Source organism: Diospyros lotus, chromosome 6 (genome assembly GCF_014633365.1).
Source record: "Diospyros lotus cultivar Yz01 chromosome 6, ASM1463336v1, whole genome shotgun sequence".
Classification (NCBI taxonomy): domain Eukaryota; kingdom Viridiplantae; phylum Streptophyta; class Magnoliopsida; order Ericales; family Ebenaceae; genus Diospyros; species Diospyros lotus.
In genome coordinates, this window is record NC_068343.1 from 7,442,191 (window position 1) to 7,467,694 (window position 25,504).

The window sequence follows — 25,504 nt, forward strand, 5'->3', positions numbered from 1 at the left end:
ATATTTTTCATGTCCAAATCCTACATCCGCTTCAAGAGTAGCAGACTAACAACTTATTCTCATGAGATTGAGAGTAATGTCATATGAGTAAAGTGAAGCTTCTCCTATCCCTTACAGCTGGTTCAGATCTCCACATATGCCTCCTTGACCCAACTAAAAACATTATGTAATTTTTGCACATGGAAGAAGTAGAATAAAGAGAAGGGGAGTAAGATGTCTTTTTCTGTATCCATGGCATGAACAAGCTGGAAACATAAAGCATAATGCTCTCGTTTAAACATTTAAGAGAAGGGGAGTAAGATTTTTCAATTCTTTGATTTTAAGAAAAATCTTCATTTTTTTAACTAAGATGGAATTCAAATTTCATGAAATTCAAAAACTGTTTGATAGGATTTCTTAAAATTTAGATAGAATTCAAATTTCATCATCATTTTTTACTCTATCAAACTGCACCTTATTGACAACTTGACAACAAGATGAACAATTGTTGTTTATGCGCGCATGCTTTAGTTCATTGCTTGCACATTATCTCCACTCTTACCAGGAAAAGAAAACATAAAGGAAACAGATTTTGTATTTATCATGGTTAATATCTTCTCTGCAATTATGCTACATCGCGCCATTAAATTAAACATACTTTTGTGTAATATCTTCTCTGCAATTATGCTACATCGCGCCATTAAATTAAACATACTTTTGTGCTTAGTTTCAAATATTAAAATCACTGCGCAAAACGAGGGTCCTTGCAGTAGCACTTATCCATTGGATATTATGGATATATATAGAATGATGTACCAACAGATCTCCCCTATCTTGTCTGGTTCTCAATTCTCATCATTGAATTTGATATTAAAATCCAAACCGAAAAAGGGGTGCCAAGTAAAGAAGAACTTGTGCTGACCCATCATACTGGCTTTTCTTAGCTGCTGACCCATCTATTAATATGGCAGCATATGTCCGGCTCAAAGTAAAGCAATGGCGTAGCCTGGTAGGACGGTGAAACAGTAAAAAGGCAAAGTTTAGACCGTGCTTCTGTTATTATTATTTTTTTTAATCTTTATGGTTCTGTGTTTTTTCACCCTCATAATGGAAGTATGGTAACCGACACTTTTTCAGTGTTTTATGCGTTGAGAATGGGTTCAAGATTGTTTTCTTGCTGCTGCTATTTCAATAGGGTTGCAATCGAGTTAAATACAGTCAAATTTTGATGAGCTCGGCTCGGCACCATAAGTAAGTGTATGGGATTGAGTTTGGCTCTGCAAGGGGTCAATGAGCCTGTTGCAATTTAAAAATTATAATTTTTAATTTTTAGTTTAAAAAAAAGGGTACGTAATTTTTAAAATTCTATCTTTTAGCTTTTACTAACTTTTAGAAGGGATAGAAGTTAGCTTTCTAAAAGCTATGGTACCCCAACTTTTACAACTTCTAATTAAACAATTACATTTTTTTTTGACAATTTTATCCCTATTTTTAACAAAAAATTACTTTTCTGTTCAAGCAATCAAGGGTCTGTCTTCTCTACCGCCATCTCCATTTTCAAATATCTTCTTCTGTCTCGCCATCTCCCTTTCTCTCTATACACTAATTAATTTTTTTATAACACTTGAAACTTATACATATACACTAATTAATTTTTAAATTATCATTCTATAACTATTAAGGGTATTATGGACAATTATATAAAAAAAAGTTATTTTACAGTGTATGGTGTCAAACACCACAACTGTTTAACTACAACTTTTGAGAAGTTGTAACAAACAAGTTCACAACTTATTCTAAGTTTTAAAAACTATAATATAAGAAGTTAGAACCTATAATTTTTTTAATTAAACTGCAACAAACGGGGCCAATATTGCAAATGTCCGATAGTTGGAGAAAGTGATGAATCGATAAAAGGTCACACGCTAGTTGAACAAAGAAGATGGACAACAAGCATTCGATCGTTGCAACCAAGAAGGAAGAGGAGAAGTCGTCGTCGTCGTCGTCAGTGGTCCCTAGGTCGAAAGGAGAAGCAGGGTCAGCTCAAAGGGTTGGGGTCCCTAGTTGATTAGGTCTTTTAAAAAATATTAAAAATATTTTTTATTTTTTAAGATATAAAATCACTAATTAAAATTTTTATATAATAATTTTAAAAATAAATATTTTTTAATTAATAATATAATCAAATTATTTAATCTTTCTTATGACAAACTTAAACGTAAATAATAATTTATTAATTTTAATTTTGACAAATTTCTTTATACTAAAAATAACATGAATGATTAATAATATTCTATAAACTATTCATGTATTTGGAAAATAATTTAACTTTTTTTTATAAAATTTAGTATTGTAAGTGGTATTTTTATTTCTATAATTATAATTTCTTTTAAAATTTTTAATTCTTAAAATAAATTTAAACTATTAATATCAAAGAGCATATCATGTTTTAGAAAAATTTTAAGATTTACACATTATTTTTTTAAATTATCATCATCAAGTAATTTTAACTTTTCTACATCATAAAGGAAATCAAAATTATCTTTATAAACTTTAAATTGTTCAAATCTATTTTGAAGAGAGAAAATAGTATGAGTAACTAAATATGTAAAATAATTAATTTTAAAAGATTCTTCAATAGATAATTTAATCTCCTCATTTTCATTCTCATCAAATTGTTTCATTCTCCTTATTGTATATTTTTCAAGAAACTTTAGTTTTATATCCATTTATTTTGTAATTGTTTTTAGCAAAAATCATAGAAAATTTGAAATCATTTTCTTTTTAGTTTTTTTTTTTAAATAAAATCATCTATTGTAACATTGTAAATATTTACTAACCGTATTAACAACAAATAATATATCATACCAAATAATCATGTTTAAGAGAAATTTAAAACTTTCAATCTCATATAAGGGTGGATCTAAAAATCTATGTAGTGGAGGTTAAAATTTTTTTTTGAGGTATAAAATTACACATCACAAATTTTGGAGGGGTTGAAATTTTTTTTACTGAATTATTAGTAAAATTTATTATTTTTTATATTAAAAAATATTTTTAATTCTAAACTGCCCTGGGCTTAACAACATATATATATATATATAAGTTTTGTTGTAACAACGTCAACTTGTAGATATACATTTAATATTCAAAATAATATTATTTTGCAAATGTTAAAAGAAATAAAAATAAAAGAAAAAATGTACGTGTTGAACCCTTTCATGCAATTATTGCTTAGACTATAAGTGACAAATTTATTAATTTAATTAAAAGCACTTTGTTAAGGCTCATTTGTCAAAATGGGAATGGGGAATGGAAAACCAAATGCCGAAAGCAAGTGTGAAGGCTAACGCTAAGACAAAAGTGAAGGATGACGCTGGGTAGACATTTTGTAAGGGCCCTTCTTTTTGGGGCCTATGGATAGGCCACTATGATTTATGTCTTTAAGTTGACCACGAGGAAAAAAAGAGAAACAGACAAATATTGTTTGTTATTGTACTACGCCAACTAGAGAAGAGAAAGAAAAAAAAAAAAAACAAGTGGGTAGTGAAAGGGAGAGGAGAGAAAAAAATAGGGGCGGATTTAGAAAATGTTGGGAAAGGAGTGAACAAAACAAGCATAAATTGTCACAACGAGTGATTGAGGGTGAACAAATCAAGTATAAATAGATAAAAAAATATGATAAAAAGCATAAAAATTATAAGCATAACTTGTAATATCTAGATTTAATTGCCAATCGAGACAATCACAGAAGATAAGACATATCAATTGTATAGATCTTGACTCGGATGAAGTCGATATGGGTGTTAGTCATACTACCGTAATAAGCAAGAGCGATGACAAATTACAGAGACAACGAGTAAAAACGAGAGCAAGCGAAAGTGAGAGAGGGATAAGGGTTTGCAAAAGGACGAGGGGAGAATGGTTTGGCCATTCGCAAAAGTCAAAGGGGATGGGCTGCAAAAATATTGGGTGGGCTGAACCATGGGCTAGATTTAGTTGGGTTGGCCTATTATTAAATTTTTTTTTTTTATACTATAAATTTAAATTTAATTGTAGGTTGTGCTGGGATTTAGCGCAACTTACACGTAATTCTGCCTTGGGAAAACAAGAGTTTCTTGAAATTTGGAAACGTGCTCCCACTAAATCAATCATAATACATATGATATATATTATGCCAACGAGAATATTGACTTATTCATCGAATAATATAATATTTGTTACACGAAAAAAATTAGAAAAAAAGCGCAACCCCACCCCCCCAAAATTAGAAAAAGGGCACTCCCCCCATGCCTGCGTCGGGTTTGTGGGTAACATAACATTTGCTATAAGGGCAAAATCAGAGGAATGGTGTAGTCCCTAAGTCGGGTTTGCAGGTAACATAACATTTGCTATGCAGGCAAAATCAGAGGAAGGGTATAGGCTCCCCCGGCGGTCGGGTTTGATGTACTATATTGTATATCGATATCTTATATATAGATATAATAATTATATGTATATATAGTTATATTAAATAATATATTTATAAAATTATAAATTATTTAAAACCGAGCATGTATTCATAATCTTGACGACAAGTTTGCATTTAGAATGAATACTGAACTAGTAGCCGGAAATACAAGGATAAGATATCATCCTGGAAATGCTTTCCAACATCAGTTGTAAGAAAGCACAGTACAAATGAGTTGAATATATTTACAATAATGATATTTTGAATAAAAATCAATAGCCCCATCCTCGACTAATGAGTAGGACCAAGACGGAAAGAGGGCAGGCATGCCCCATGATGAATTAAGAGGGAGCGACGAAGGGTATGGTTATTGATTGCAATTCTTCTCACTTCCTCCCCTTATACAGGCCCAGTTTCAGAGGCAGTTCAAGCACTGCTGCTTATCCCAATTCCACCACCACCAGCAGCGTAAGGTTTGGCAAGGTCTTGGGCATTCTTGACGGGGTATGAAGCCTGCATTGCAATTCCACACTTGCCAGTGCGAGCCCGAGCCACATTACGCTCCATTCTGATATATCCGTTCTCACCCCAACCAGTTCCCCATGAATTCCTCACAATCCAGTAATCCATGCCATTTTCTGTGCCATAGCCAACCACAGCAACACCATGGTCCAGTGCGACCCCACAATTACCACTGAATATGCCCTGAGGAAAATTTTAAGAGAAACTAACCAAGTTAACAACTATACTTCAGAATTGATGCTTCTTAACTAAATGATGCAACTTTCAGGCACTTCAATTAGATAAATAAATATCCAGATGGCATAATTTCAGCACGACGACAGATTAAGCTAAAAGAATTGATGGATATCCATACACCAAAACAACTTTACTTGGGGGTTCAGCTCATCTTGCATACAAAGGACAGTTTTTAGAAATTGCGGCTGATGATTTCATTTATTTATATTCTTGCAGGTGAACACCTATCTATGCATTATTCGCATAACAAAAAAAAAAAAAAATCAAATAAAATATTATAATGCCTTAAAACCAGAGAAAATTCCCAGCTTTTGACAAATTCGGATTCTCTCATTTAGATAGATTGTATTTGAGAAAATATCACAGCGAGAGATTTTTTTTTTTTTTTTTATAAAAAGTTTCTGCAAAAGTAGAATTTTTCTGTTGCGGCAAAAAGGGATGAGGGTTTTAATAATCTACCGATTCGTAGAGTTGGAAAATCCTGCCGCCGGCTTCAATGGCGACACTGACTGGTTGGTGAGCCACGGCCTTCTTCAAAGCTTTCTCGTTGTAGGGCGGTACATCTTCGTAACCATCTATGCTCGCAACCTTAGCATTCTTCTGCAACAATTCAAACCCTCCAAAAATAAATCACAACTAATACACACGCACACACATATATATACATAAAGATGTAGGGATTAGTACTGACGCGAATGGGGTCGCAGGTGCCGTCAACTCCCCGGTAAGGGTAGTGGGCTTCGGTGTCGATGCCGCCGTTGCCGACGATGAATTCGAAGGCGTAGTCCATGAGGCCACCATTGCAACCCACGTTGTACGCGGTGTCGCAGTCTACCAGTTCCTGCTCCGACAGTTCGATCAGCTCTCCCGTCACGATCTGGTGTATGCCTTCCACCGCCGCCACTGTCGAGAACGCCCAGCAACTCCCTGCACGGCGCCGCCGCCGCCGCAGCAGAAACGTACGTCAGTGGTGTTTCACTTTCATCAGTCGTTTGGAACAGGGATCCAGCCCATTGGGCTGTTTTAAGTCTTTTTGTTGCTCTTTTTTCTCTTTTAATAAATCCTACTGAAATCATTTTTTTTTTGGGGGGGGGCCATTTTATAGCCATATTAATTTATTTTTGACCTCTTAAATTCATACGCTTTACCTTTTTTTTCAAGAAAGCATCCCTTTCTTATTATATATTTTGAAAAAAAGAAAAGAAAAAGGCAATTATAATAATTTTAAAATTAAAAATAAATCATAAAAATCTTTTAAGTATTAGAAATAAACAAAGGGAACATATCATATTGAGACTAAATATAATAATATAAATTTTTAGTGCATGAAATTTATTCTTTTCTTCCCAATTATTTATCATTCAATAAAGTAAAAAATAAAGTATCTTATTATAAATAAAAATAAAAATAAAAATTCAAACTCAAAGTCAAAAGTCCCACTCTGACTGTTAGATAGGGCAAAAATAAAAATAAAAATAAAATTGATGTGACCTTTAGATGGGCCGGTCCTAACCAAACCTAACCTTCAAAATTGAGAAAACCAAACCATATATAATAATAATTCTTAAACAATCCTTAACCTTACCAAAATGAAGTAATTAACATGTAATTCCTGCATGTTCAGTAAATTGCGGAATTAATATGAAGCTAATTGGTAATTACCACAACTCCCTTGGTTTTTGATGGCAGCAACAGCGCCTCTCTCCCTCCAGTCAACAGACTCCGGCAGCTCCTCGCCGCCCCGGACGGCGTACCTCTGGCTGGCCACCTTCGACTTCACGAACCGGCGCTTGGCGTCGGTCCTGGCCCCCAAAAACATGGACCGGTACTCCTTGTTGGTCAGGTCGGCGAACCGGTTCAGCCCCAGCCTGTAGGAACGGTTCTGGGAGTTGTGCTCGTCAATGAACCTCAAGTTATCCTTGAAAACCTCGAACCTCTGCTCCTTCTCTCCGAGCCCGTTGTAGGCCTTGCCGTGTTTGACGAGCCACTCTTCGTAGATGCCCATCACCTCCTCGTCGCTCCGCCATGCTGCAGATCCGTGGATGTGTTTGGAATTGTAATCGATGATTGACATGTCGGTTGCAAGAGCCAGGGAAGCGAAAAGGAGGAGGAGGAAGAGAACGGCGGCCATGGTTGAGAGAACAGAACAGTGGGAACAACTGTGACTTGGAGTGCAAGGGTGATGGAAAAGGCTTGGGTTTGGGTTGGGATTATAAAGGCGAAGAAGCAGGAATAAAATAATAGGACGTAATTTAAAGTCTCTGAAACGTTATTTAATAATAATAATAATAATAATAATAATAATAATAGGGTGTGGGGGCGTGGGCGGTGACAAAGTCCGAACTAACTTTGCTGAATCTTAACCAATTTGGTTTGGGGACAGTTAAAGCAGAGAACAGAGCATGATAATATGGTCATGGAGTCGTCATCTTGCTCAAGGATTCCAGTATCTCTGAGCAAATGAATGGGCGGCTCGACTCCCTATAGGTATAGATCCCCGAGAGGGGGCGGCTCCAATTCACGGGACTCTTTTCAAGTCTTCATCGCCATGTGCGTTGCTGATGCAGTGCCCAAATATAGAAGCTTGCTAGTTTTTATTTTAGGTCAGTAATTTTTGTCAAATGTATTGAATTAGAATTTAGAATACCAAAATTTTCTTTGTGCTTGGTGGGGTGCTTTGGAGAAAATAATTTGGCCACGTTGTGCCATGAATAGCTAGAGACAAGCAGAGGGGGGTGCGTGTATGTGTGTGCCCAATGCATGCATGTGCACCGAAAGCCTAAAAAAGTTTATTCCATTCCTCCTTGGGAGGGTATCTATCTGCGCGCTTTGTTTTTCTTTTTTCTAACTTTTTTACGGTGAAGCAACAATTAATAGGCGAACGCTTTACCACAAAGTTATTGGCTTGTTGCTATGACTGCATTTTTTTTCCCACTTTTTGCTATTCAATGTAGAGAGAGAGAGAGAGAGAGAGAGAGGGAGGGTGTTGTTGATGGATGCTAAAATTAGGCAAGAACCCAACGGTCCAAGGCCGTTCTTTTGGGAGGGTAACTAACAGTCAAGATCATCAAACTTCCTGCATTGTCAACGAAGCTTCCAATCCTAGCCGGACCCCCCAGCTCTGTTTAGGACCACTCCATATCATCAAGCCCAAGGGCTCCTAATAAGTTCAAGTGCTTCAGCCCAATAATTGTAACAATCTTAGCTTAGGCAAACCCTGGAGCTCCAACTTGCCCGCAACGACCAACACTTTTCGCAACTAACTTATCATGACGGCCACACTTTCTAACCTCAGCCATTAACCACTACTAGAAGAAACCTCCACCAATTATATGTCCCAATGCATTATCTTAAGCAATCTTGCACGAATTTCTTTGGGCCAATATCTAGCAGAAATTAAAAATATACATAATTCCCTAATTATAAATGCCTTGGTAAGATCTTGATCAGTTACTTGAGCATTTCACGTGCGTTTATCTAAATGAAAGAGAAAGAGAATCCATTTAACGAGAAGGCGGCATTCAGGTACAGAGAATCTGGAACTTTGGCTGTGTCACAGCCCATACCTCATAAAATATATAGAACGCAGAATTCTCACTTGAATTGAATTGATATCTTTTTATTACAAGTATTAATTTGCTCAAATTCAGCACCACAAATATTCTGTAACTCCTATATATTCTGAAAACTATGTATCAAACTATTGAGCATAATATTGGGCAAGTAATTATCTGCAAGTGGCAGGCGCTGCGGGGAATTCAGTTGGCACACCATTTCTTTGATGAGACCAAATTTAATGTCACCCTGATAAAAGATTAATTTTAAGGGGGGCATGTGCATTTTTCATGTGCATATCAATTATGTAGGGATGTCCCCCCCCCTTCCAGATCTCTTCAAATTTGATGATGATGAGCCAGGCCTGAAGATCCTATGTATTCCACACGATTAACTGTATGCTTCTCGAATCTGGTTCGCCAATAAGCTCTTATTTTTCTCCAGGCCGACGCCTAGCCAAGACCTGTGCATCTTCTGCTCTTGCTTCGCGCTTTCTCTTACTTCTGGAGCTCCGTTTGGATCTGTGTGTTCGAGTTTTTGTAGGATGTTGCTTCTCTTTGTTTTCCTCGATGCTAATCACTGTCTGCTCACTCGAGTGCTCGGATGGTAATTCAGGAGGAGCATCTGGCCATGGTGTGCGTTTTGCAGGAACGGTGACCTCCAGTGGGGGATCAAGCATCCATCTGCATGAATAAATCTAATTAATATTCAAATTACAGGTAGAGATAAACATTGACAAGATTAGCTAAAGTAATGAAGCAATCAATAAACTAGTGCTTCCATAAAAGAAATTATTATCAATTTATAACCACAATGACACACTATAAACAAGTAGTTATGTCCAACTGTACCAAGATGCGGCAGTTCTAAGAACCAAGAAACTTGTATTTCCATCAAACAAATTAGAAGCATGGCATCATCAGCAAGTGCTAAAACCAACCATGAAAGAATTCAAGGATGAGTAGAGAGAGAGAGAAGTTATCTCACAGCTATGAACATTTTCTAATACTAGTGTTATTTACAATCCTGCCAGTCTCTCCGGCCTTGCCACTGTCAATCAAGGAAACATGCTGCGGTAATTCCTTGCTGTAATTTACTCCCAAGTGATTTTATCAGCAAGGTTAGCCAGCACATCCTCTAGAGCAATCGTTAATACAAGTGGATGTCCAATGAATGGGGGACCCAGAGGATACCAATTGGTTACTTGGAATTCCATTACTACTCAATCTTGGATTTATGAACTAGTAACTGATAAAATTGGATTAGAGATTGAATCATCTTATCCTGATATTTTATAAGGTAGAAACTTCAATGGGTACTTATATAGTTGAACCGTTAAGTGCTAAGTCATGCTATTTCAAACTCTCTGTTTTGTCCATATTTTTGGTATAAAGGATATTCCTACGACTCTCAAGTGCAATAAACTGTTATAATACATTAAACTTGTACATGATTCACATGATTAATTCCAATAGAAAAAGATACCATATGGAAACGCCCAACACCAAATTCAATGTTAGGTAGAACTGTACATGCATAATCCATGACTCACCACATACTCTAAAATAAGATAATCCACTCAAAGAGCAAGGGCCAGGAACATGCACAAACAACAGGATATTAATAGGCATACAAATAGCATGACTCAGGAACATCAACTCACCGAAACATTTATCACGTACCAGTATGGTCATGGGGTAACACCCAATGTTCTAAAACCCAAACTATGCCAGCCTATCAAACCAGGTTAACTGGCAACCAGTTACCAGATGTCCAAGGCACCAGATGTCCAAGGCAGGAAGAAATTGGCCAGCAACAAATTAATTGATTGAACCAACTGAATCAGTGAATTATTTTGAAACTTGGTTCAATTGTTGATCATAACCTTCTCTTTCTCAATTTGATATTCCAATCCAATTTTTTTAAACGTTGATAAATGATAACACTTAATGTCAAAACAAGAAATTCATAGCACAAGAGAAATGGGTCGAGCAGACCAATTTGACTAGAAAAATTGGGAATGAGTCACTGGAGCAGTCTAGCTGGCAGCAAAAATTTGACCAAAAGAACTGGTCGGTTAAGCTCTAAACCAACCAATTGAACTAAGAATCAGATTCACTGTCTCAATTCAGATGCTCTTTTATTATTATTATTTTTTACGTTTTCTGTTTTATTTTTGGATGTTGGAGAAGATAGTGACTATTTAAGAGATCTGAAAGGGGTTGATATTGACACTTTGGTAGTTCAAGCCCTGTTAAAAGTGAAGAAAAGTAGAAAACAACTGATAGAAGACGTGGGAACCAACCTCTAAAGACATGTACGAGGCAACATAAAATTGGTGCCAAGGCCCAAGTATTGATTTGGGACATTTTGGATGAAGAAAATCCCCCTTAGAAGCTTTATTAGACTTATTTTTTATGCTTTTATACATCAAGGGTATCTTTTTTTCATTTTGTACACTATTTCCTAAAGTTTATTTTTTTCTTTTGCTTATACTCCTACAGTCCTTTTTGGTAACTCAAAGTCTCAAACAATGTGTAAGGATTTAATTTATAATGTTTAGGTTTTATTTTAGTCCTTTCATAGTTTTCATTTTTGTCCTTTCTTTTTTGTTTTTTGCTAGATAAATATTTCAACAAAACAGCCAACAAGAAGATCAAATCAAGGAGGAGCAGCACAACAGGGCACAGCCTGATTCAGAACAGAACAAAAACTTGCATATAGAGTACATTTATCTTCAACTTCTGGGGGGAGCTTTTCCGGCGAGAGATCTGCATGAGTTTTTGTTGCTTTTGCTCATTGTGCCAGTCCATGAGCTGCTGGGGGCGGCTTTCCTAGTCTTATTATTAATAGCTTTAGATTTTGTTTAGTTTCCTAATAGGAAAAGATTTCCTAGTCCTAGTGAATAGGATTACTAGAACTCTAAATACTATTGTAATCCCTTTTTTTTATTAGTGAACGAATAATTATGTTTAGTTTTCTCTAAGCATTGATGTTTCATTAGAATTGTGTGATACAATTCTAACCTCAAGGAAACGCGTGGCAAACCTCGGTCGCCATAGGGAAATACTACCCTACATTAAACTTACCCAAAGGTTAGGAAGTGCAAAGTGAACGTCAATCACTCTGGGGAAATGCCACATTATCACTCTATTCCTAAACCCATTACCAAGTCAAAGAAAGTGGGGGCACAATTTATGTGGTTATAATGGTGAGCTGCTAAGTGGACAAGAAAGACACATTAGATAACACCTAACTGTCTTCACATTATTAATGATAGTTGTTAGCTATCTTCTCACTTTATGAGACAAATTCAAGTCATTGATAAGCCCCTACAGTATTGACACATTCGTCAAGTCAAGAATGATAAGTAAGATTCACCACAACTTATGAAGAGATTGGCTCCATCACAAAAAGGTCAGCCTCTTATCAAACCAAATCAACCTCATCCCTTATCCACTCCCGCCAATAAAGCAAAGGTACGGCGATGCATGGGGTTCACTCTCTTCTTCCATGTATCTAGCACTCTTCATATATTTTTGCCCCTTCTTAAGCCTTATAAACTCTGACTTTAAGTATCAAAGAGTCCTTTTGGCACATCTCATGGCAGTTTTCTATTGTGTTGCAGGCATCACAACCATCATAGTGAGATATGAGGGGCTGAAGTTTCTACCAACCAAGTCCACTCAGCAGGTTGCAAATTTCAGCAGTACCAGTAGAATATTCTAAATTTTACAGCAGAACGTAGTTTTGGATCAGCAGGGTGTGATTCAGATGGGACGTGCATTGCAAAATAATGGTTGCTCTAGTCAGTCCACTTCTACTCAAGAGATTAGACATTTTAAAATACTGAAGTTTTAAATGGAAACTACCAAATAATTAGTCAGGAGCCAAACAAGAATCTGGATAACCAAGGAGGATGTCAATTGGATCAAGAGATTGATTAACAAATTAGGTGTTTCTGAATAGGCATGACAAGAAAGGACCAACAACGTGCTAATCCTAGCTAGGTTACATAGGATGGGGATTTTTGCAGTATGAGAACAAGAGAGTTAAAAGTACATCCTCTAAAAAGTTACTAGGGTTACAACTGCTGAAAGCAAAGTACTGGCAGAGTAATTTTCTTCATTACCTATAAGAAAGAAAAGAAATGAAGTAAATTTTAGCGATTAAACATTCAAAAAAATAGTAAGATAAAGTCTTATAATTGCTTTAATTGATCATATGAAAAAAAATAAATTCTTTAAGAATTGTGGCCTTTATATTTTTCCCTAGTAAATTCCTACTAGTTTGTGTGATGCAGGACAGCAGGATAATTGTAGAAAGTTGGAGAAGAAAGGAAGAAAAATCAAGCAAGGAAGAGAAGAATCCAAAAAAGAAGAGGAAGAAGTAGAGAGGGAGAGACAATTTAGCAAAGTAACAATTCTATTCCAAATAAATCACTCTTTTAATTACATCAATAATGCCTTTTATTAGCTAAAATTTAATTAAAATGATATATCAAATTTCCAAACAAATCTTACTAAAAGTAACAGCTAATCTAAATGAATGTTGGGAAAAACAATCTAAACAAGTCCTACAAACATAAAAGTTAAAACTCGAAAATCCAAAATTTAAACAAAATCCAAATCATAAGATTAGAAATTAAAATTAAAATTGAATACTTCAATTTTTTCCTTATTTTGGTTATTGTTTTTATTTCCTCCTAAATATTTAAGGAAATAAGAAGGAAAAAAAAAAGTTATGGAACTGTTACCAACCATTTTGCAATGTGCTTGGACATTGTTAGAGAATGTATTTTCAAAAAGTAACTTCATAGAATATTAGTTTCAGATACAAAACAATCCCAAGCCTTAATACCATTATATCTGGTCGGCTAAATGAATTTTTTTTTCTGTAAATAAGAATTTCGTTAAAACAAAAAATCATCCATTGCTTTAAGGTAGGGCATATCCCAAGCCTTACAACAAAAGACCAAACTAGAAGATCTAAACAACTAATAAACATATACAATCTCCTAACATGAAAAAAAAAGTACACATGTTAGGGGAGATCTTCACCAGCATCACCTTTTGAATCCATCCAACTTCCCAAAGAATTATGTTGGCTGAATGAATTTTATCTTTCCCAAGATTGATGATACATGATCTAACAATTTTTTATGTTGGTCGGCTACTTAACGCAATCCTCCTCTTTTGTCCAAAGTAAGGACCAGTTGTGAATAAAAGAAATAACTTCAATATTATTAGAGTTACTGTTGCATTAGAGTTTTAGGTAACCATGGGATGATCCAAGGGCTAGAACATTAAAAAAATTAATTTGTACCACTACCATAAGATTTTTTCACACTAGTTTAGTCCAACTTTCTATTTAGTTGGCAACCCACTTTTACTCCTCTATTCATAAAAACATCTTGAAATTAAGGTTAGTTTGTACTTATCGAAAAAAAAAAGAAAGAAAGATTAATGCCAAGCAAAAGAAATGATTAATGAAGTTTATAAGTATACTTGTCCTACAAATAGAAAAACCCATTTTAAGTATATATTCACATTTTGTTTCTTGTCAGTGGCATGAGTGAGTCAGTTCATTGTAGTTCGCTCAAGTGACTCATGGGGATTGGTCACAGAATGATATTCAAGATGGGAAATTGTTTAGGCCAAGGCATTTCAGTACACCTCTTATCCATGCTTGGTATTGGTACCACTAGTTTATTGTCTGTCAAACAGGAAGGCTTGCAAAATACAGAAATTTGAGATGTGCGCTTAAGAAAGCAAACAATTGAAAGGACCCAAAAGCCCTTATAGGCTTTCCCTAAAACTAGGAACTGGCATTAGCTATTGTACTTGATTAAAAGATTAATAAAGGTACTCTACAGGAGAAGTTAACACGAGACATCTTCACCTTTCAAGTATTTCAGGGAATTGACATGTAACACGCAGGTTCAAGATCAGTTCTTCAGCAACACTAAAAATGATTATGCACTAGCAGTCACACCACTACCATAAACAAAAGACCAGAAAACTATAGCAGGTTCAGGAAGAGTTGGCAATCCACATCATAATTATCTTAAATATATGTGAGAATCAAGTCATGTTAATTGAATTAACATCATTAAGTGGGTATACTCGAATGGAAAAGAGTGCTAGAAAACAACTAACCTGGCTGGAAATTTACTATCTGCACGAGCTTCAACACGAAGCCACCAAACCAAGACCTTGCGCCCACAACTGCCAAGAGGCTCCACCATTGAAGAGTCCTTCAGCAGAGATAATGGACTTTCTATATCACCTCCACTATCGGCAACATTGTCAAGGTCGTTAACCCACTCTGGCTTATCTTCAGCATCCTTCCAGAGCAACCTGGAGTTCAAAACAAACCCACCCCACTCCAGTTTCCTCGGTAACACAATTGCCTGGTCACCAATATATTTTGCACTTTTGCCGGCATATGAAGCCAAATTAAAGGTGTGCCATCCAACCAATTTATCAGATGAGTTACAGGCTGGACCTTGAACGGGCATAGGCGAGTTCTCCTCACCCTCCTTCTGAACTACTGTTAATTCGTCTTCAGGATTACCTGAATGAGCAAGAATCCCAATTGAAACTGCCCCAATCCATTTCACTTGCTGGATCTCGTCAAAGAGCTCCATACTATGCATGTTACTATCATCCGCAAACATCACAATTCCATCGAGCTTCTCATCTCTCACAACTCTGATCCATCAAATACCTAGTGAATTAAATTTAACTCTACCAATAGTCCAAAGCAAATGGAATAATCTTAAACAAATACAAACAGTAAGGAGAACAATGAAGCTATTAATTCACCTCAAAGCGCGAAGCCGCATTTGACTCTCCAATCGGTGCCTGTTATCCCATGAAATCGGCATCTTCTGACTAAATCCAGCGTGGATGGTTCGAAGCCCCGACTTTGCGAGCAGCGAAGCGGTCTCATTAGTGACCCCGCCAGCTTCAACAACGATCCAGATGAGATCGTAAGGCACATTCATCAACGAATGCATTACACCAGTCAGATGAAGAGTCTGGAAAGTCCTTACGTAGGTCGGAGTGATGGCAATCACAGTTCTAGGGCTCTTGATCCCGTACTGAAGCCTCTGCTCTCTCTGAACACTATCGATTATGCGGTGAGCCTTCATGACCTCCACCGGATCCGGATGCGGCCAGGGCCGGATTAAGATCCCGTGCCGCCCAACCACCACCCGGCTGCTATTCGGAACGACGGACCTATTCGCCGGCGGTTGGAGATTCGACGAAGTCGCGTGAATAGTCAGGACATCGGAAGAGGAAGAAGAGTAGAGGTTACCAGTGTTGGCGGTGGAGAAGACGAGGAAGAACACGACGCGAGAAAATCGGAATCCAAGGACTAGGCTAATGAGGCAGCAGAGCCCGTGGAGGACTAGCCAGAACAAGGCCGCCGGCGATTTGACTCCACCGTCCAGAGACGCGTCCAACGTCGGCGATCCTCTCAAGCTGTTGCTCCGCCGGTTAGCGTAGCTCTGCTGCAACGCTGAAAGCTTCATTCTCTCTCTCTCTCTCTCTCCTCGGCTACTGTAGAGGTAGAGAAAGAGAGTAGTAGTGTTGGTGAGGTAAACTTGGGATGAAGCTGAAGCTATAAGCGAGAATCTGGCTCTAGAAGAGATTGGTTAGGTGGTGATGGGGGAGCTGGTGGTGGTTGGGCTGTGCGGTGCGGTGCGGTGCAATGTAATCAAAAGATTTCTTTGGGTTTACGAATGAATTCTTTCTCTGGTTTTGTTATTTCTCTCTTTCCTTGCTTGTATTCCACTCTACAGAGACTCCCTTCTGGGCAACAAAAACAATCAACGATGCTCCATCTCCGACACGGAGAAGCCTGCTTTGCGCCAGCATCAGCATCTCCTATCCTACCCTACCCCCCCTCTCCATTTCTGCTGCCAGATCCAGTTATTACCATACCATTTAATCATACAACAACAAATTCAGTTCCTTTTCTTTGACTCGATGCACTTAATCGTATATATTTAAGGGGAATGTGATATTTTGTTGTGAATCATGCATTTAATTACAAAAACCACTGTGACAGCAGAAGAAGCACCACCATTGTCTTGACTATTGACACATAATTGATGCCGATGCCGATGCCGATGCCGATGCCGATGCACCACCACCCACCCACCCGATGCAAAAACCCTCGTCAATGTTTGCACTGACTCACCTCATCTACCAACCAAGAATGCATTAGTTGACAATTGAATTTCTATTTTTCTTTGTTCGTTTTAGATTCTTTTTCTGTACGTTTCAACCGGATTCTTCTTCTGAGAATATGGAAAATTTTATGCCTATTCCACCCATATAGAGAGAGGGTATGGCTATCATTGTAAAAGATGTGACCAATAACACACACATATTATGCAAAGAAATACGCTGTTTATATCGTATAATATACACCACCTTATGTTATATAAAATATCAATGTCACTGGGCAGCAGCATAGCATAAAAATTTCCCATGGTTTTAGATGGATTATTAATAATTGAGCTCATGATGAATGATTGAAGCAATTTTAGGGAAAGGGGAAAAAGGGAAAAAGATGCCCAAATTGGCGTGGACCGTCCTTGGGAAAAAGAAGCCCAAAACCATATACACAGCCATTTTAAAAAAAAAAAAAAAAAAAAACTAAGAGGATCCTAGATTAGTCCCCACCACCACCAGTAGCACTGAATCATTTTCTCTATCTTGGTCAAACCAAACAGGAAGCCCAATTTTGGGACAGGTCCATCATCTGGCCCTTGTTGTGTGCGCCTCCTTTCCCTTTCTTTCACAACATCCATGGCTTCGTTTCTAAGATTGGGACGAAGCCCCTTGTGCATCAACTCATTAACCAAACCAAACGTCTCCTCATCGCTACCTTATATATGATGTTGCTTATACAATCTTATTTGAAGAAATTGATACGTGAAGTCATGAACTCATAATTTTAGAATTCACGTTGAGTATTATTTGTTTTGACAACAGATGCATAAATATAGATGTGACTTTCACTTGTAAATAGCAACTTTGTTTTAACTCACATTTATGTAAAATTATTTCATCAACAACAACTCTCTATTACTAATGAACAAAAGGCATCGGCATTAAAAAAAATTTAAATCCCATGTTTTTGTGAATATTTCTTTAACTCTGTTAGTTAGATTTGCTTCAATTCATTGTATTTATGAATTTCAATTCAAATATTTCTATATGCGGAACATCTATGGAGTTTTAAGTGTTTATTATAAATGGGATTAGACAGAGACAATAATAATAATGTCAAAAAACTAGAAAATTCATACAAAATCATGTGGTTGTATGGGTCTTTATCCAAGATATTGTTCTTTCAAATTTCAACAGCAGGTACCATGGTATTCATCTTTCTTTCTTTCTTTCTTTATTGAAATATATGGTTTTTTAAAAGAAAAAAAAAAAAGGAAAGGTGATCTAAATCTAACCTACCAATTAATGGATGGCTGCTTGAGAGAGAGAGCATTATTTATTCCTTCATTTTAAATTCATTCACCTGTCAATCCACATATAGTTCATTCATGCAGATGCAGCAGCAGCAGCAGCAGTATGAGCATTAAGAAATTAAAATAAGCAATATATATAGGTGGCCAAAGCTGCATTATAAATTTGTTGCAATCAATTAAATATTAATCATCTTTATTTTTATCTTTGGAGAAAGTTTAAAAAATTTAGTATTGGAGAAGAGTGCGATTTTATTCATCCTTTTAACGGGATGACTATCATCTTCACAAAAATTGTGAGAGTAAAAAATAACGAAACAATATGGAATGAATAAAATTATCGTTCTGTTTTATTTTTCACTCTCACAATTGTTGTGAGCGCCATAGTCACCCGTCAAAGGGGTGAACAAAATTGCACTCGATTGGAGAAGGCTGTTGAGGTATTAACTCAGAATTAGTAATATTTAATATTTAAAAAACCATTAAACCTCCCAATGATTATCCTTTTTTATCTTTGACTATCTTCCCACTCTCACGTGTCTATCCAACCGAACCCCAAAGTCTGATGAAGGCATGTTGGTGTGTTGTGATATGTACTAGCAGTGGAGTTAGGTTAAAAACTGGTCCGGCGGGCCAATATTCATGCATATATATATATATATATATATTAGTATCCATGAAAACGAGAGATCACATAATTAATGCACCCACGTCCACAATCCACATACATACCAAATTGCCATTTGAACGAATTTTGTGTGACATTAAGTAATCATTTTGTATTTATACGGTCAATTTCATAATAAATAATTTTAAGCAAAATCATTTACATTAAAATTAAATATCACATAATTAATAAAGCCTAACAATTTCTTTTATATATATATATATATATACGTGTGTGTGTGTGTGTGTGTGAAGCCACCAAGGCTCTTGGATCTTGTCTGTCCCCAAATACTGCAGAAACTTTTGACTCTTGACCCAAAAGGATAATCAACCGTCGGTGCATGTGGATCGCCTTCCACATGCATCTGGAATTTAAATTAAGGGGTTAGCCAATAATTTATAAATTTAAAAGTCCTTACTCATCCGCGTAACAACTCATCAACTGGAGAACCATATTCTTATAAATAATAAAAAAAAAAAATCTATCAATATGATCAATATCGAGTGGATCGTATCGACCCAAATCAAGCTCCTCGACCAACCCAACTCTGTCTTGGCCCACGGACCAATCAAGTTCCTTATGGGGCCGACCTCGGCCCCCAGCTTAGATCCTAATCCTGTGTCAACCTACAATAACATCATTGTGACTGTACGTCGGATATTTTCACGTCTACTCAAGATCTCATCCTCATTAATAGCGGATCTCATTTACGTTAATGAAGGTCCTATCAACATCATGCCACTGTCAAGGGAACCCTATTGACGCTGAATATCTAGTCCCATCATCTTATAAACATACGACACATACATGTAGGAAGACATTTCCTCCTTTTACATCAACTATTTTTTCTCATAGATAAATGTATGTTATTTTCTCTAGCCCCACTAATACTCTGCAATTTTATTCTCTTATTCACTTAAGTGTTAGAGTACTTGTAGATGTCAACCACTCTCGAACAGATCGATCACCGAAGCCCATTCGTTGCTGTTTTAGGCTCACCTCCGACCATTCCTACCATTTTGGGTCGGAAAGAACAGTGGTCTATCTTGTCTCTCCAAGCCCAATGTGGATTTTAAGTAAAATATTTTATATCATATTTATCATGATTATTTGATCTTTAAATATTTTTTAAAATATAAATTATTTTAATAAAATAATATAATTATAATTATTTTTTAATGAGTATAGAACTCCTTGTCTTAGCATACATTCTTCCAATTGAACAAATTTAGGCCTATATTTATTTTTTATTGAATGATTAAATTTCTCATTAAAAATGTAAAATTTAATTTTATAATATGAATTGAAAATTTTATTTTTCTAATTTCTATTTTGAAGGAGGAGATTTGTTTTGGTCACACAAAGGGACACATTCGCTAATGGTTTATGACTAAAAAATTATTTTATTTTATTTTTTTAACGTGTAATATTTTATCAACAGAGAAACTTTTAAGGTAGGCTATGGGATTGTCTCTTTTAGTTTTTAATGCACATAGAATTTACATAAAATATTGATATTGGTGTCCAAAAATTTTAAATTTTTAAAAAAGTTTGTCTAATAATAATTGCAAGTTAATTTTTTCAATGCAATATTTTGAAGATGTTTTATAATTATTATAAATAATTGTATAATTTTATTTTTCTTATTTATTTGTTTAGGAGATTTTATTTGTGCACTTATTTAGTCGTTGATATTCAAGATATGTTTGAACATAAAATTATGAACGTCTTTTTAATTTTTTGTTTAATAAATTTTTTATTTATAAAAAAATTAATTATATCACTACACCAAACTCAATCTCTCTCGTATAAATATTATTCAAAAAAATAAAATAAAAAACTAAATTTCAAATATCAAAGATATAATTTAATTTAACTTAAATCAACTGGATATATGGAAAGGAAAGTCAACTGTCGCCGCAGGCGGGCAGGGCAGGGCAGGGCGATAATCCTCCTCCAGTGCCCCTTATCCGACGGCGCAGGACGCTTGTTTGACCTCATCTTTTCCCATTAACTATTTTCAATTGGACCAAAAACGACAGCTCTCTGTCCTGCCCTCTCTCTTTCCACTCCGCTGGGCCCCACCGCGTAGAAAAGGTCAATCTCTCCCCCACCCCCCCAACGTCTCACCCGATGCTTACATCTCACTAAACCTAAAACTTGAATAAAAGTTTTTAAAGTTTTGTTTTTTAAATTATTTGCACAACCCCCGAGACAAGTCGCCCCCACCCCCACGTATTTCTTTAGTATAAATAAATAAATAAATAAATAAAAATGAGGAATTATTTTATCTTCTCTTTATTGCCTGATGATGAAAATATAAATAAATGCCTCTAAAAAAATTTAAACGCAGGATCCATGTTTGAGAACTAATTAACGTTGAAGAAGGAAGGCAAGGGGTTTGAACCTTAAAATTAATATTCGAGCCTGAAATTTGGGAGGAAGTTCACCGCTTGGCTGTGTCTGTCTAGTCTATAAAGCATACAAGGGGCGACGCGCTTTTCAAACTTGAATTATTACGAGTACAGTGCGTGTGTGTGTGGTGTGGTGTGGTGTGGATGCCCATGTCTACGGGAGCGCTAAACATGAACCGCAGTAGTAGTATTACAGGAATCAGGAAATTTCACGGTGAAGAATTATAATTGATGATTGTGTTTTAATCATGTATTATATATGTTTATTAAAAGAGCTAATAATAATATATATATATTTAATTTTTTTTAATAAAAAAAGTATCACAATCTGTAATAATTTCTAACACTATTATTCTTTCTCAAACTCACGTACTGTGTAAATAATAATTTGTTAAATGCCAGATATTAAAATGTATTAGACTTTAACTAAATTTGATAATCCCACCGAGTCCCCAGCAATTGAAATGAGTCCTGGAGGTGACATTACGTTGAAAAAGGTTGCTTGGCGATGTGGGTAAATCGCATTCGCACCTAAGTTTGACGCCACGAGAAAGAAAGACGACGAAGAAGAACAATATGGTTGGGCAATTGATTAGTCACCCACCCCTTGGACCCTTTTGGCCCCCCCCCCCCCCCCCCCCCTCGCCCATCGCATCGTTTTTTGACCTCCGAATCAAACCCATCATATTATTAAACCCAACACCCACTTTCACTTCTTCTTCTACTTCTACGTTTTTCACCATCCCAATTCTTGCTCTCAACAATTTTCCATCTCAATTTTGCTTCTCTGCAATTGATGGTTTGCTACCATGGCGGTGGAGCTCGCGATCGGTTACAGAAATGGCGCCTTAGAAGAGAACGCTGTGGTTCAAGAGGCGGCTTCTGGGTTTGAGAGCGTCGAGAAGCTCATCAGGCTGCTTTCCCAGTCGAGTCAGGCGCCGGCCGGGTCAGAGCTCGAGATGGATTGCAGAGCGGTGGCCGATGTCGCCGTCAACAAGTTTAAGCGGGTTATTTCTCTTCTGGGCCGGACCAGGACCGGCCATGCCCGTTTCAGACGGGCGCCTCTGGCCTCTCCGCCGGCAAATCAGACCAAAGAAGGCTCTGAGAGTGCTACTAAGGTTTATTGCCCAAGACCAATCCAGCAGGTTCCGCTCGCGGGTTCCCACCCGAACCCGCTCCACCATCTTCAATCTCAGCACGACCAGATGATGATCGTGAATAGAGTCGTCGAGAGGAAGGACTCGGTTTCCAAGACCATCAATTTCTCGTACTCTCCGGCGATTTCCGGCGGCACGTCCTTCATGTCTTCGTTGACCGGCGACACCGATGTCAAGCAGCCGTCGTCCTCGTCTCCGGCGTTTCATATTTCTCATCTGTCCCAGGTCTCGTCCGCCGGACGACCACCGTTATCCACTTCTTCTTTGAAGCGGAAGTGCAGCTCGTCGGAAAACGCCGGTTCCGGCCGGTGTAGTGGCTCGTCCGGCCGTTGCCATTGTTCCAAGAAGAGGTTTGTCCTTTCTACTGTTCTCTACCTTTTTTCTAAGTGTATTTGATTCATCTCTAATTTTCGCAAGCTTGGTTCTTTGATGGATTCAGAAAGCTGCGGCTGAAGAGGGTTGTTAGAGTTCCGGCGATAAGCTCCAAGATGGCGGACATACCGCCGGACGATTACTCATGGAGAAAGTACGGCCAGAAACCCATTAAAGGCTCTCCGTATCCAAGGTCCGTAATACTTCTCAAACTCAGTCCATCCTTTCTTAACTCACCGACTTGACTCGGCCATAACCCAGTCACCCTCTCAATCAGAAACATTTGCCTTCTGAGTTTGACCCGGATTTTCTTCTTTCTCCAATTATGAGTTGAATCGATCCGAGTTACACGGGTTGACACCTTTGTTTATCATATAAAAACAGGGGATACTACAAATGCAGCAGCGTGAGGGGCTGCCCGGCGCGTAAACACGTGGAGAGGGCATTGGACGACCCGACGATGCTCACCGTAACCTACGAAGGAGAGCACAACCACTCTCTCTCCGTCGGTGAAACGGCTGGCCTCATCTTAGAGTCATCTTAGGGTCACCGGCATAGTTGCTAACTGGGGCGAGTCAGTGACTCGGCGCTCGCTATCTCGAAGGAGATTTTAGTGGGTTCATTAGTTAATTCCTTGTACAACACTGGTCACTGGGTCTTTTTTTTTTTTTTTTTAAATGTGTAATTTACAATGAATCCACAAAGGGAGAGGAAGGAGCGATGGTGGATTTGGTAAAACGTATTTGAAAGAATCCCAAGTGGGTGGGCTATATTCGCTCTTGCTTTATTTCTTTCCCTTTTTTTTTTTTTATGTTTTTCATTATTTTATTTTCTCCTTGGTTGCTTTAGCTATGGTTCGGTTGTGTTGTGATGTGTGGCCTCCTCCTCGGATGCCATATTCCATGTTCCGGTTTTACTTTTCTTTTAGTTTTGTTGTTTTATAATTGAGGGGGTGGGGGGGGGGGGGGGGGGGGGGAGAAGTCATCATCATGGGGGATGCAGCCATATTAACAATGGGAGAGGAGGAGACGGCCAAACCGAAAACAAAAGAGTCAACATTCAACCATGGTTGTGGACCACGCCGTGTTAAAGACGGTTGACTGATCCAGGGACAAGAGAGAAGCAGTGGTTGGCAGTTGAGACGGCTAATTGTAATTCTATATTGACCAACAATACATACCGAGAGAGAGAGAGAGAGAGAGAGAGAGATTTTGGACATGTATAGATGGGGGTTTTGAAACGAGAGATGTGTGGTGTGGTAGAAAGGAACTGAAGTCGTGTGGTGTGGAAGGAAGCAATCGGATTGGGCTTGTGTGTTGGCATTAGAGTGGGAACGCGACGAGAGAGAGGGGGGCAGAAGTCAAAATGGGTGGGTGGAAGAGTTAAAGAAGCAACCCTTTTGAGGAGTTGAATGGTCCCTACCTTCTCTTCTCTTCTCTTGCCGTCGCCTTCTTGGCTCTGGCTTTTGCCTTTGCTTAACGTCAACCCTCCCTCCCTTCTTTCCCGTGGAAATTATGGTCCCTCCCCCTTCTTCCTTTGCCGCCCCCCCCAAGTCTTCGTCGCCAAGATGGTTGGACAAGCACAGATATAGAATTTAATTTATTTATATTGAAAATAAAATATGCCAGGAGTAAATAATCTTATTTTATGTTCGGTATTTTAAAGTTTTATAAACTGAAATTAATTTTTATTTCATCCTTCATTTCATATATAGTGAGTCTTAGAATGAGATGATAGATGATAAAAAAAAAATAATAATTAAAGAATATATATAATTAATAAAATACAAATGGGGTATAATGTTATTGTTGTGGAGCCAATAAATAAACAAACTTAATTCACACGGATAAAGTTGAATAGACATGCGCAGGCAGCAGCAAGCACCAAGTCCATGATGATGATCGTATCAACTTGAATACCTGAATTGAAATTGTGCGTTTTCTCGGATTCTTATTATTATTTGAACAAGGACAAGGGCTACTTACTATATGGGTTTCACCTTTGTTCACTCATACAAATAAATAAATAGATTGTATAGACCTTAGGTGAAATATGCCTTAAATCAAAATTAAAATTCTAATTTGTTTAGATTCAAAAATTTTCACTCTACTTTGGCAAATTTAAATCTCTCTCTAATTTCCAATTTAAAAATCAGTATACGAATAAATTAGGATAAATTTCACATCACGTTTGGGGTTTATCTAAATTATATCGATAACTCGTGTATTTTTTAAAATTATATTGATTCTCTTTTAAGTTAATAAATTATTTTATCTCTACATTTAAATAATTTTCCCTTCTCATCTCTATCTCTTTTCTCTCTCGCATGTTAATTCCAACGATGACCAAGGGAGTGGCAACTCTCTTGATGTCCCATCTTCCTTTTTGGCTAGTTATCTATGATCGTATTTTCTCTCTCGTTGAAACCCTGATCATCCTCGTCGACCATCCCCTCTCTCTTGTTGAAACCCCAATCATTCCCATTAATGCAAAAACTCATAATGGTTGTCATCAATGATTTGATTTGGATTGATATCAAAGATTTTTTGAATGAAGGTACGACAAAGATAACAATAAAGTTGATGAATATCGGTAGGTTAGTTTTTTTCCTCTCTTTTTTTGTTGATTGCTGGTGATGCCAACGCTAATTAC

The 25,504-nt window shown here is 37.2% G+C and overlaps 3 protein-coding genes across 3 annotated transcripts; 1 reads left to right on the forward strand and 2 right to left on the reverse strand.

The window, feature by feature from the left end:
* Positions 1-4,516: 4,516 nt before the first annotated feature.
* Positions 4,517-7,698, reverse strand: LOC127804904 (cysteine proteinase mucunain-like). Its single transcript, XM_052342002.1, has 4 exons — positions 6,851-7,698; positions 5,880-6,115; positions 5,648-5,788; positions 4,517-5,134 (listed from the first exon to the last, which is right to left on the reverse strand). Exons 1-4 carry the CDS (start codon positions 7,317-7,319, stop codon positions 4,856-4,858), a joined length of 1,125 nt encoding a protein of 374 aa, XP_052197962.1. The 5' UTR covers positions 7,320-7,698; the 3' UTR covers positions 4,517-4,855.
* Positions 7,699-8,763: 1,065 nt separating this feature from the next.
* LOC127804213 (beta-1,4-xylosyltransferase IRX14) lies at positions 8,764-17,082 on the reverse strand. Its single transcript, XM_052341025.1, has 3 exons — positions 15,571-17,082; positions 14,902-15,456; positions 8,764-9,426 (listed from the first exon to the last, which is right to left on the reverse strand). Exons 1-3 carry the CDS (start codon positions 16,281-16,283, stop codon positions 9,174-9,176), a joined length of 1,521 nt encoding a protein of 506 aa, XP_052196985.1. The 5' UTR covers positions 16,284-17,082; the 3' UTR covers positions 8,764-9,173.
* Positions 17,083-21,962: 4,880 nt separating this feature from the next.
* Positions 21,963-23,639, forward strand: LOC127803352 (probable WRKY transcription factor 7). Its single transcript, XM_052339510.1, has 3 exons — positions 21,963-22,830; positions 22,920-23,045; positions 23,237-23,639. The coding sequence occupies exons 1-3, from the start codon at positions 22,133-22,135 to the stop codon at positions 23,394-23,396; spliced, it is 984 nt and encodes a 327-aa protein (XP_052195470.1). The 5' UTR covers positions 21,963-22,132; the 3' UTR covers positions 23,397-23,639.
* The last annotated feature ends 1,865 nt before the right edge of the window (positions 23,640-25,504 follow it).

Excerpts from the sequence above, each read along its gene's own strand:
- LOC127804904 (XM_052342002.1), bottom strand. The coding sequence starts at position 7,319 with ATGGCCGCCGTTCTCTTCCTCCTCCTCCTTTTCGCTTCCCTGGCTCTT. Across the intron at positions 5,789-5,879 it reads GCACCTGCGACCCCATTCGC|AAGAATGCTAAGGTTGCGAG; the intron begins GTCAGTACTAAT and ends GAATTGTTGCAG. Across the intron at positions 5,135-5,647 it reads TTTTCCAACTCTACGAATCG|GGCATATTCAGTGGTAATTG; the intron begins GTAGATTATTAA and ends AATTTTCCTCAG.
- LOC127804213 (XM_052341025.1), bottom strand. The coding sequence starts at position 16,283 with ATGAAGCTTTCAGCGTTGCAGCAGAGCTACGCTAACCGGCGGAGCAAC. Across the intron at positions 15,457-15,570 it reads ATGCGGCTTCGCGCTTTGAG|AGTTGTGAGAGATGAGAAGC; the intron begins GTGAATTAATAG and ends TTGATGGATCAG. Across the intron at positions 9,427-14,901 it reads GATAGTAAATTTCCAGCCAG|ATGGATGCTTGATCCCCCAC; the intron begins GTTAGTTGTTTT and ends TTATTCATGCAG.
- LOC127803352 (XM_052339510.1), top strand. The coding sequence starts at position 22,133 with ATGGCGGTGGAGCTCGCGATCGGTTACAGAAATGGCGCCTTAGAAGAG. Across the intron at positions 22,831-22,919 it reads TGCCATTGTTCCAAGAAGAG|AAAGCTGCGGCTGAAGAGGG; the intron begins GTTTGTCCTTTC and ends TGATGGATTCAG. Across the intron at positions 23,046-23,236 it reads AAAGGCTCTCCGTATCCAAG|GGGATACTACAAATGCAGCA; the intron begins GTCCGTAATACT and ends ATATAAAAACAG.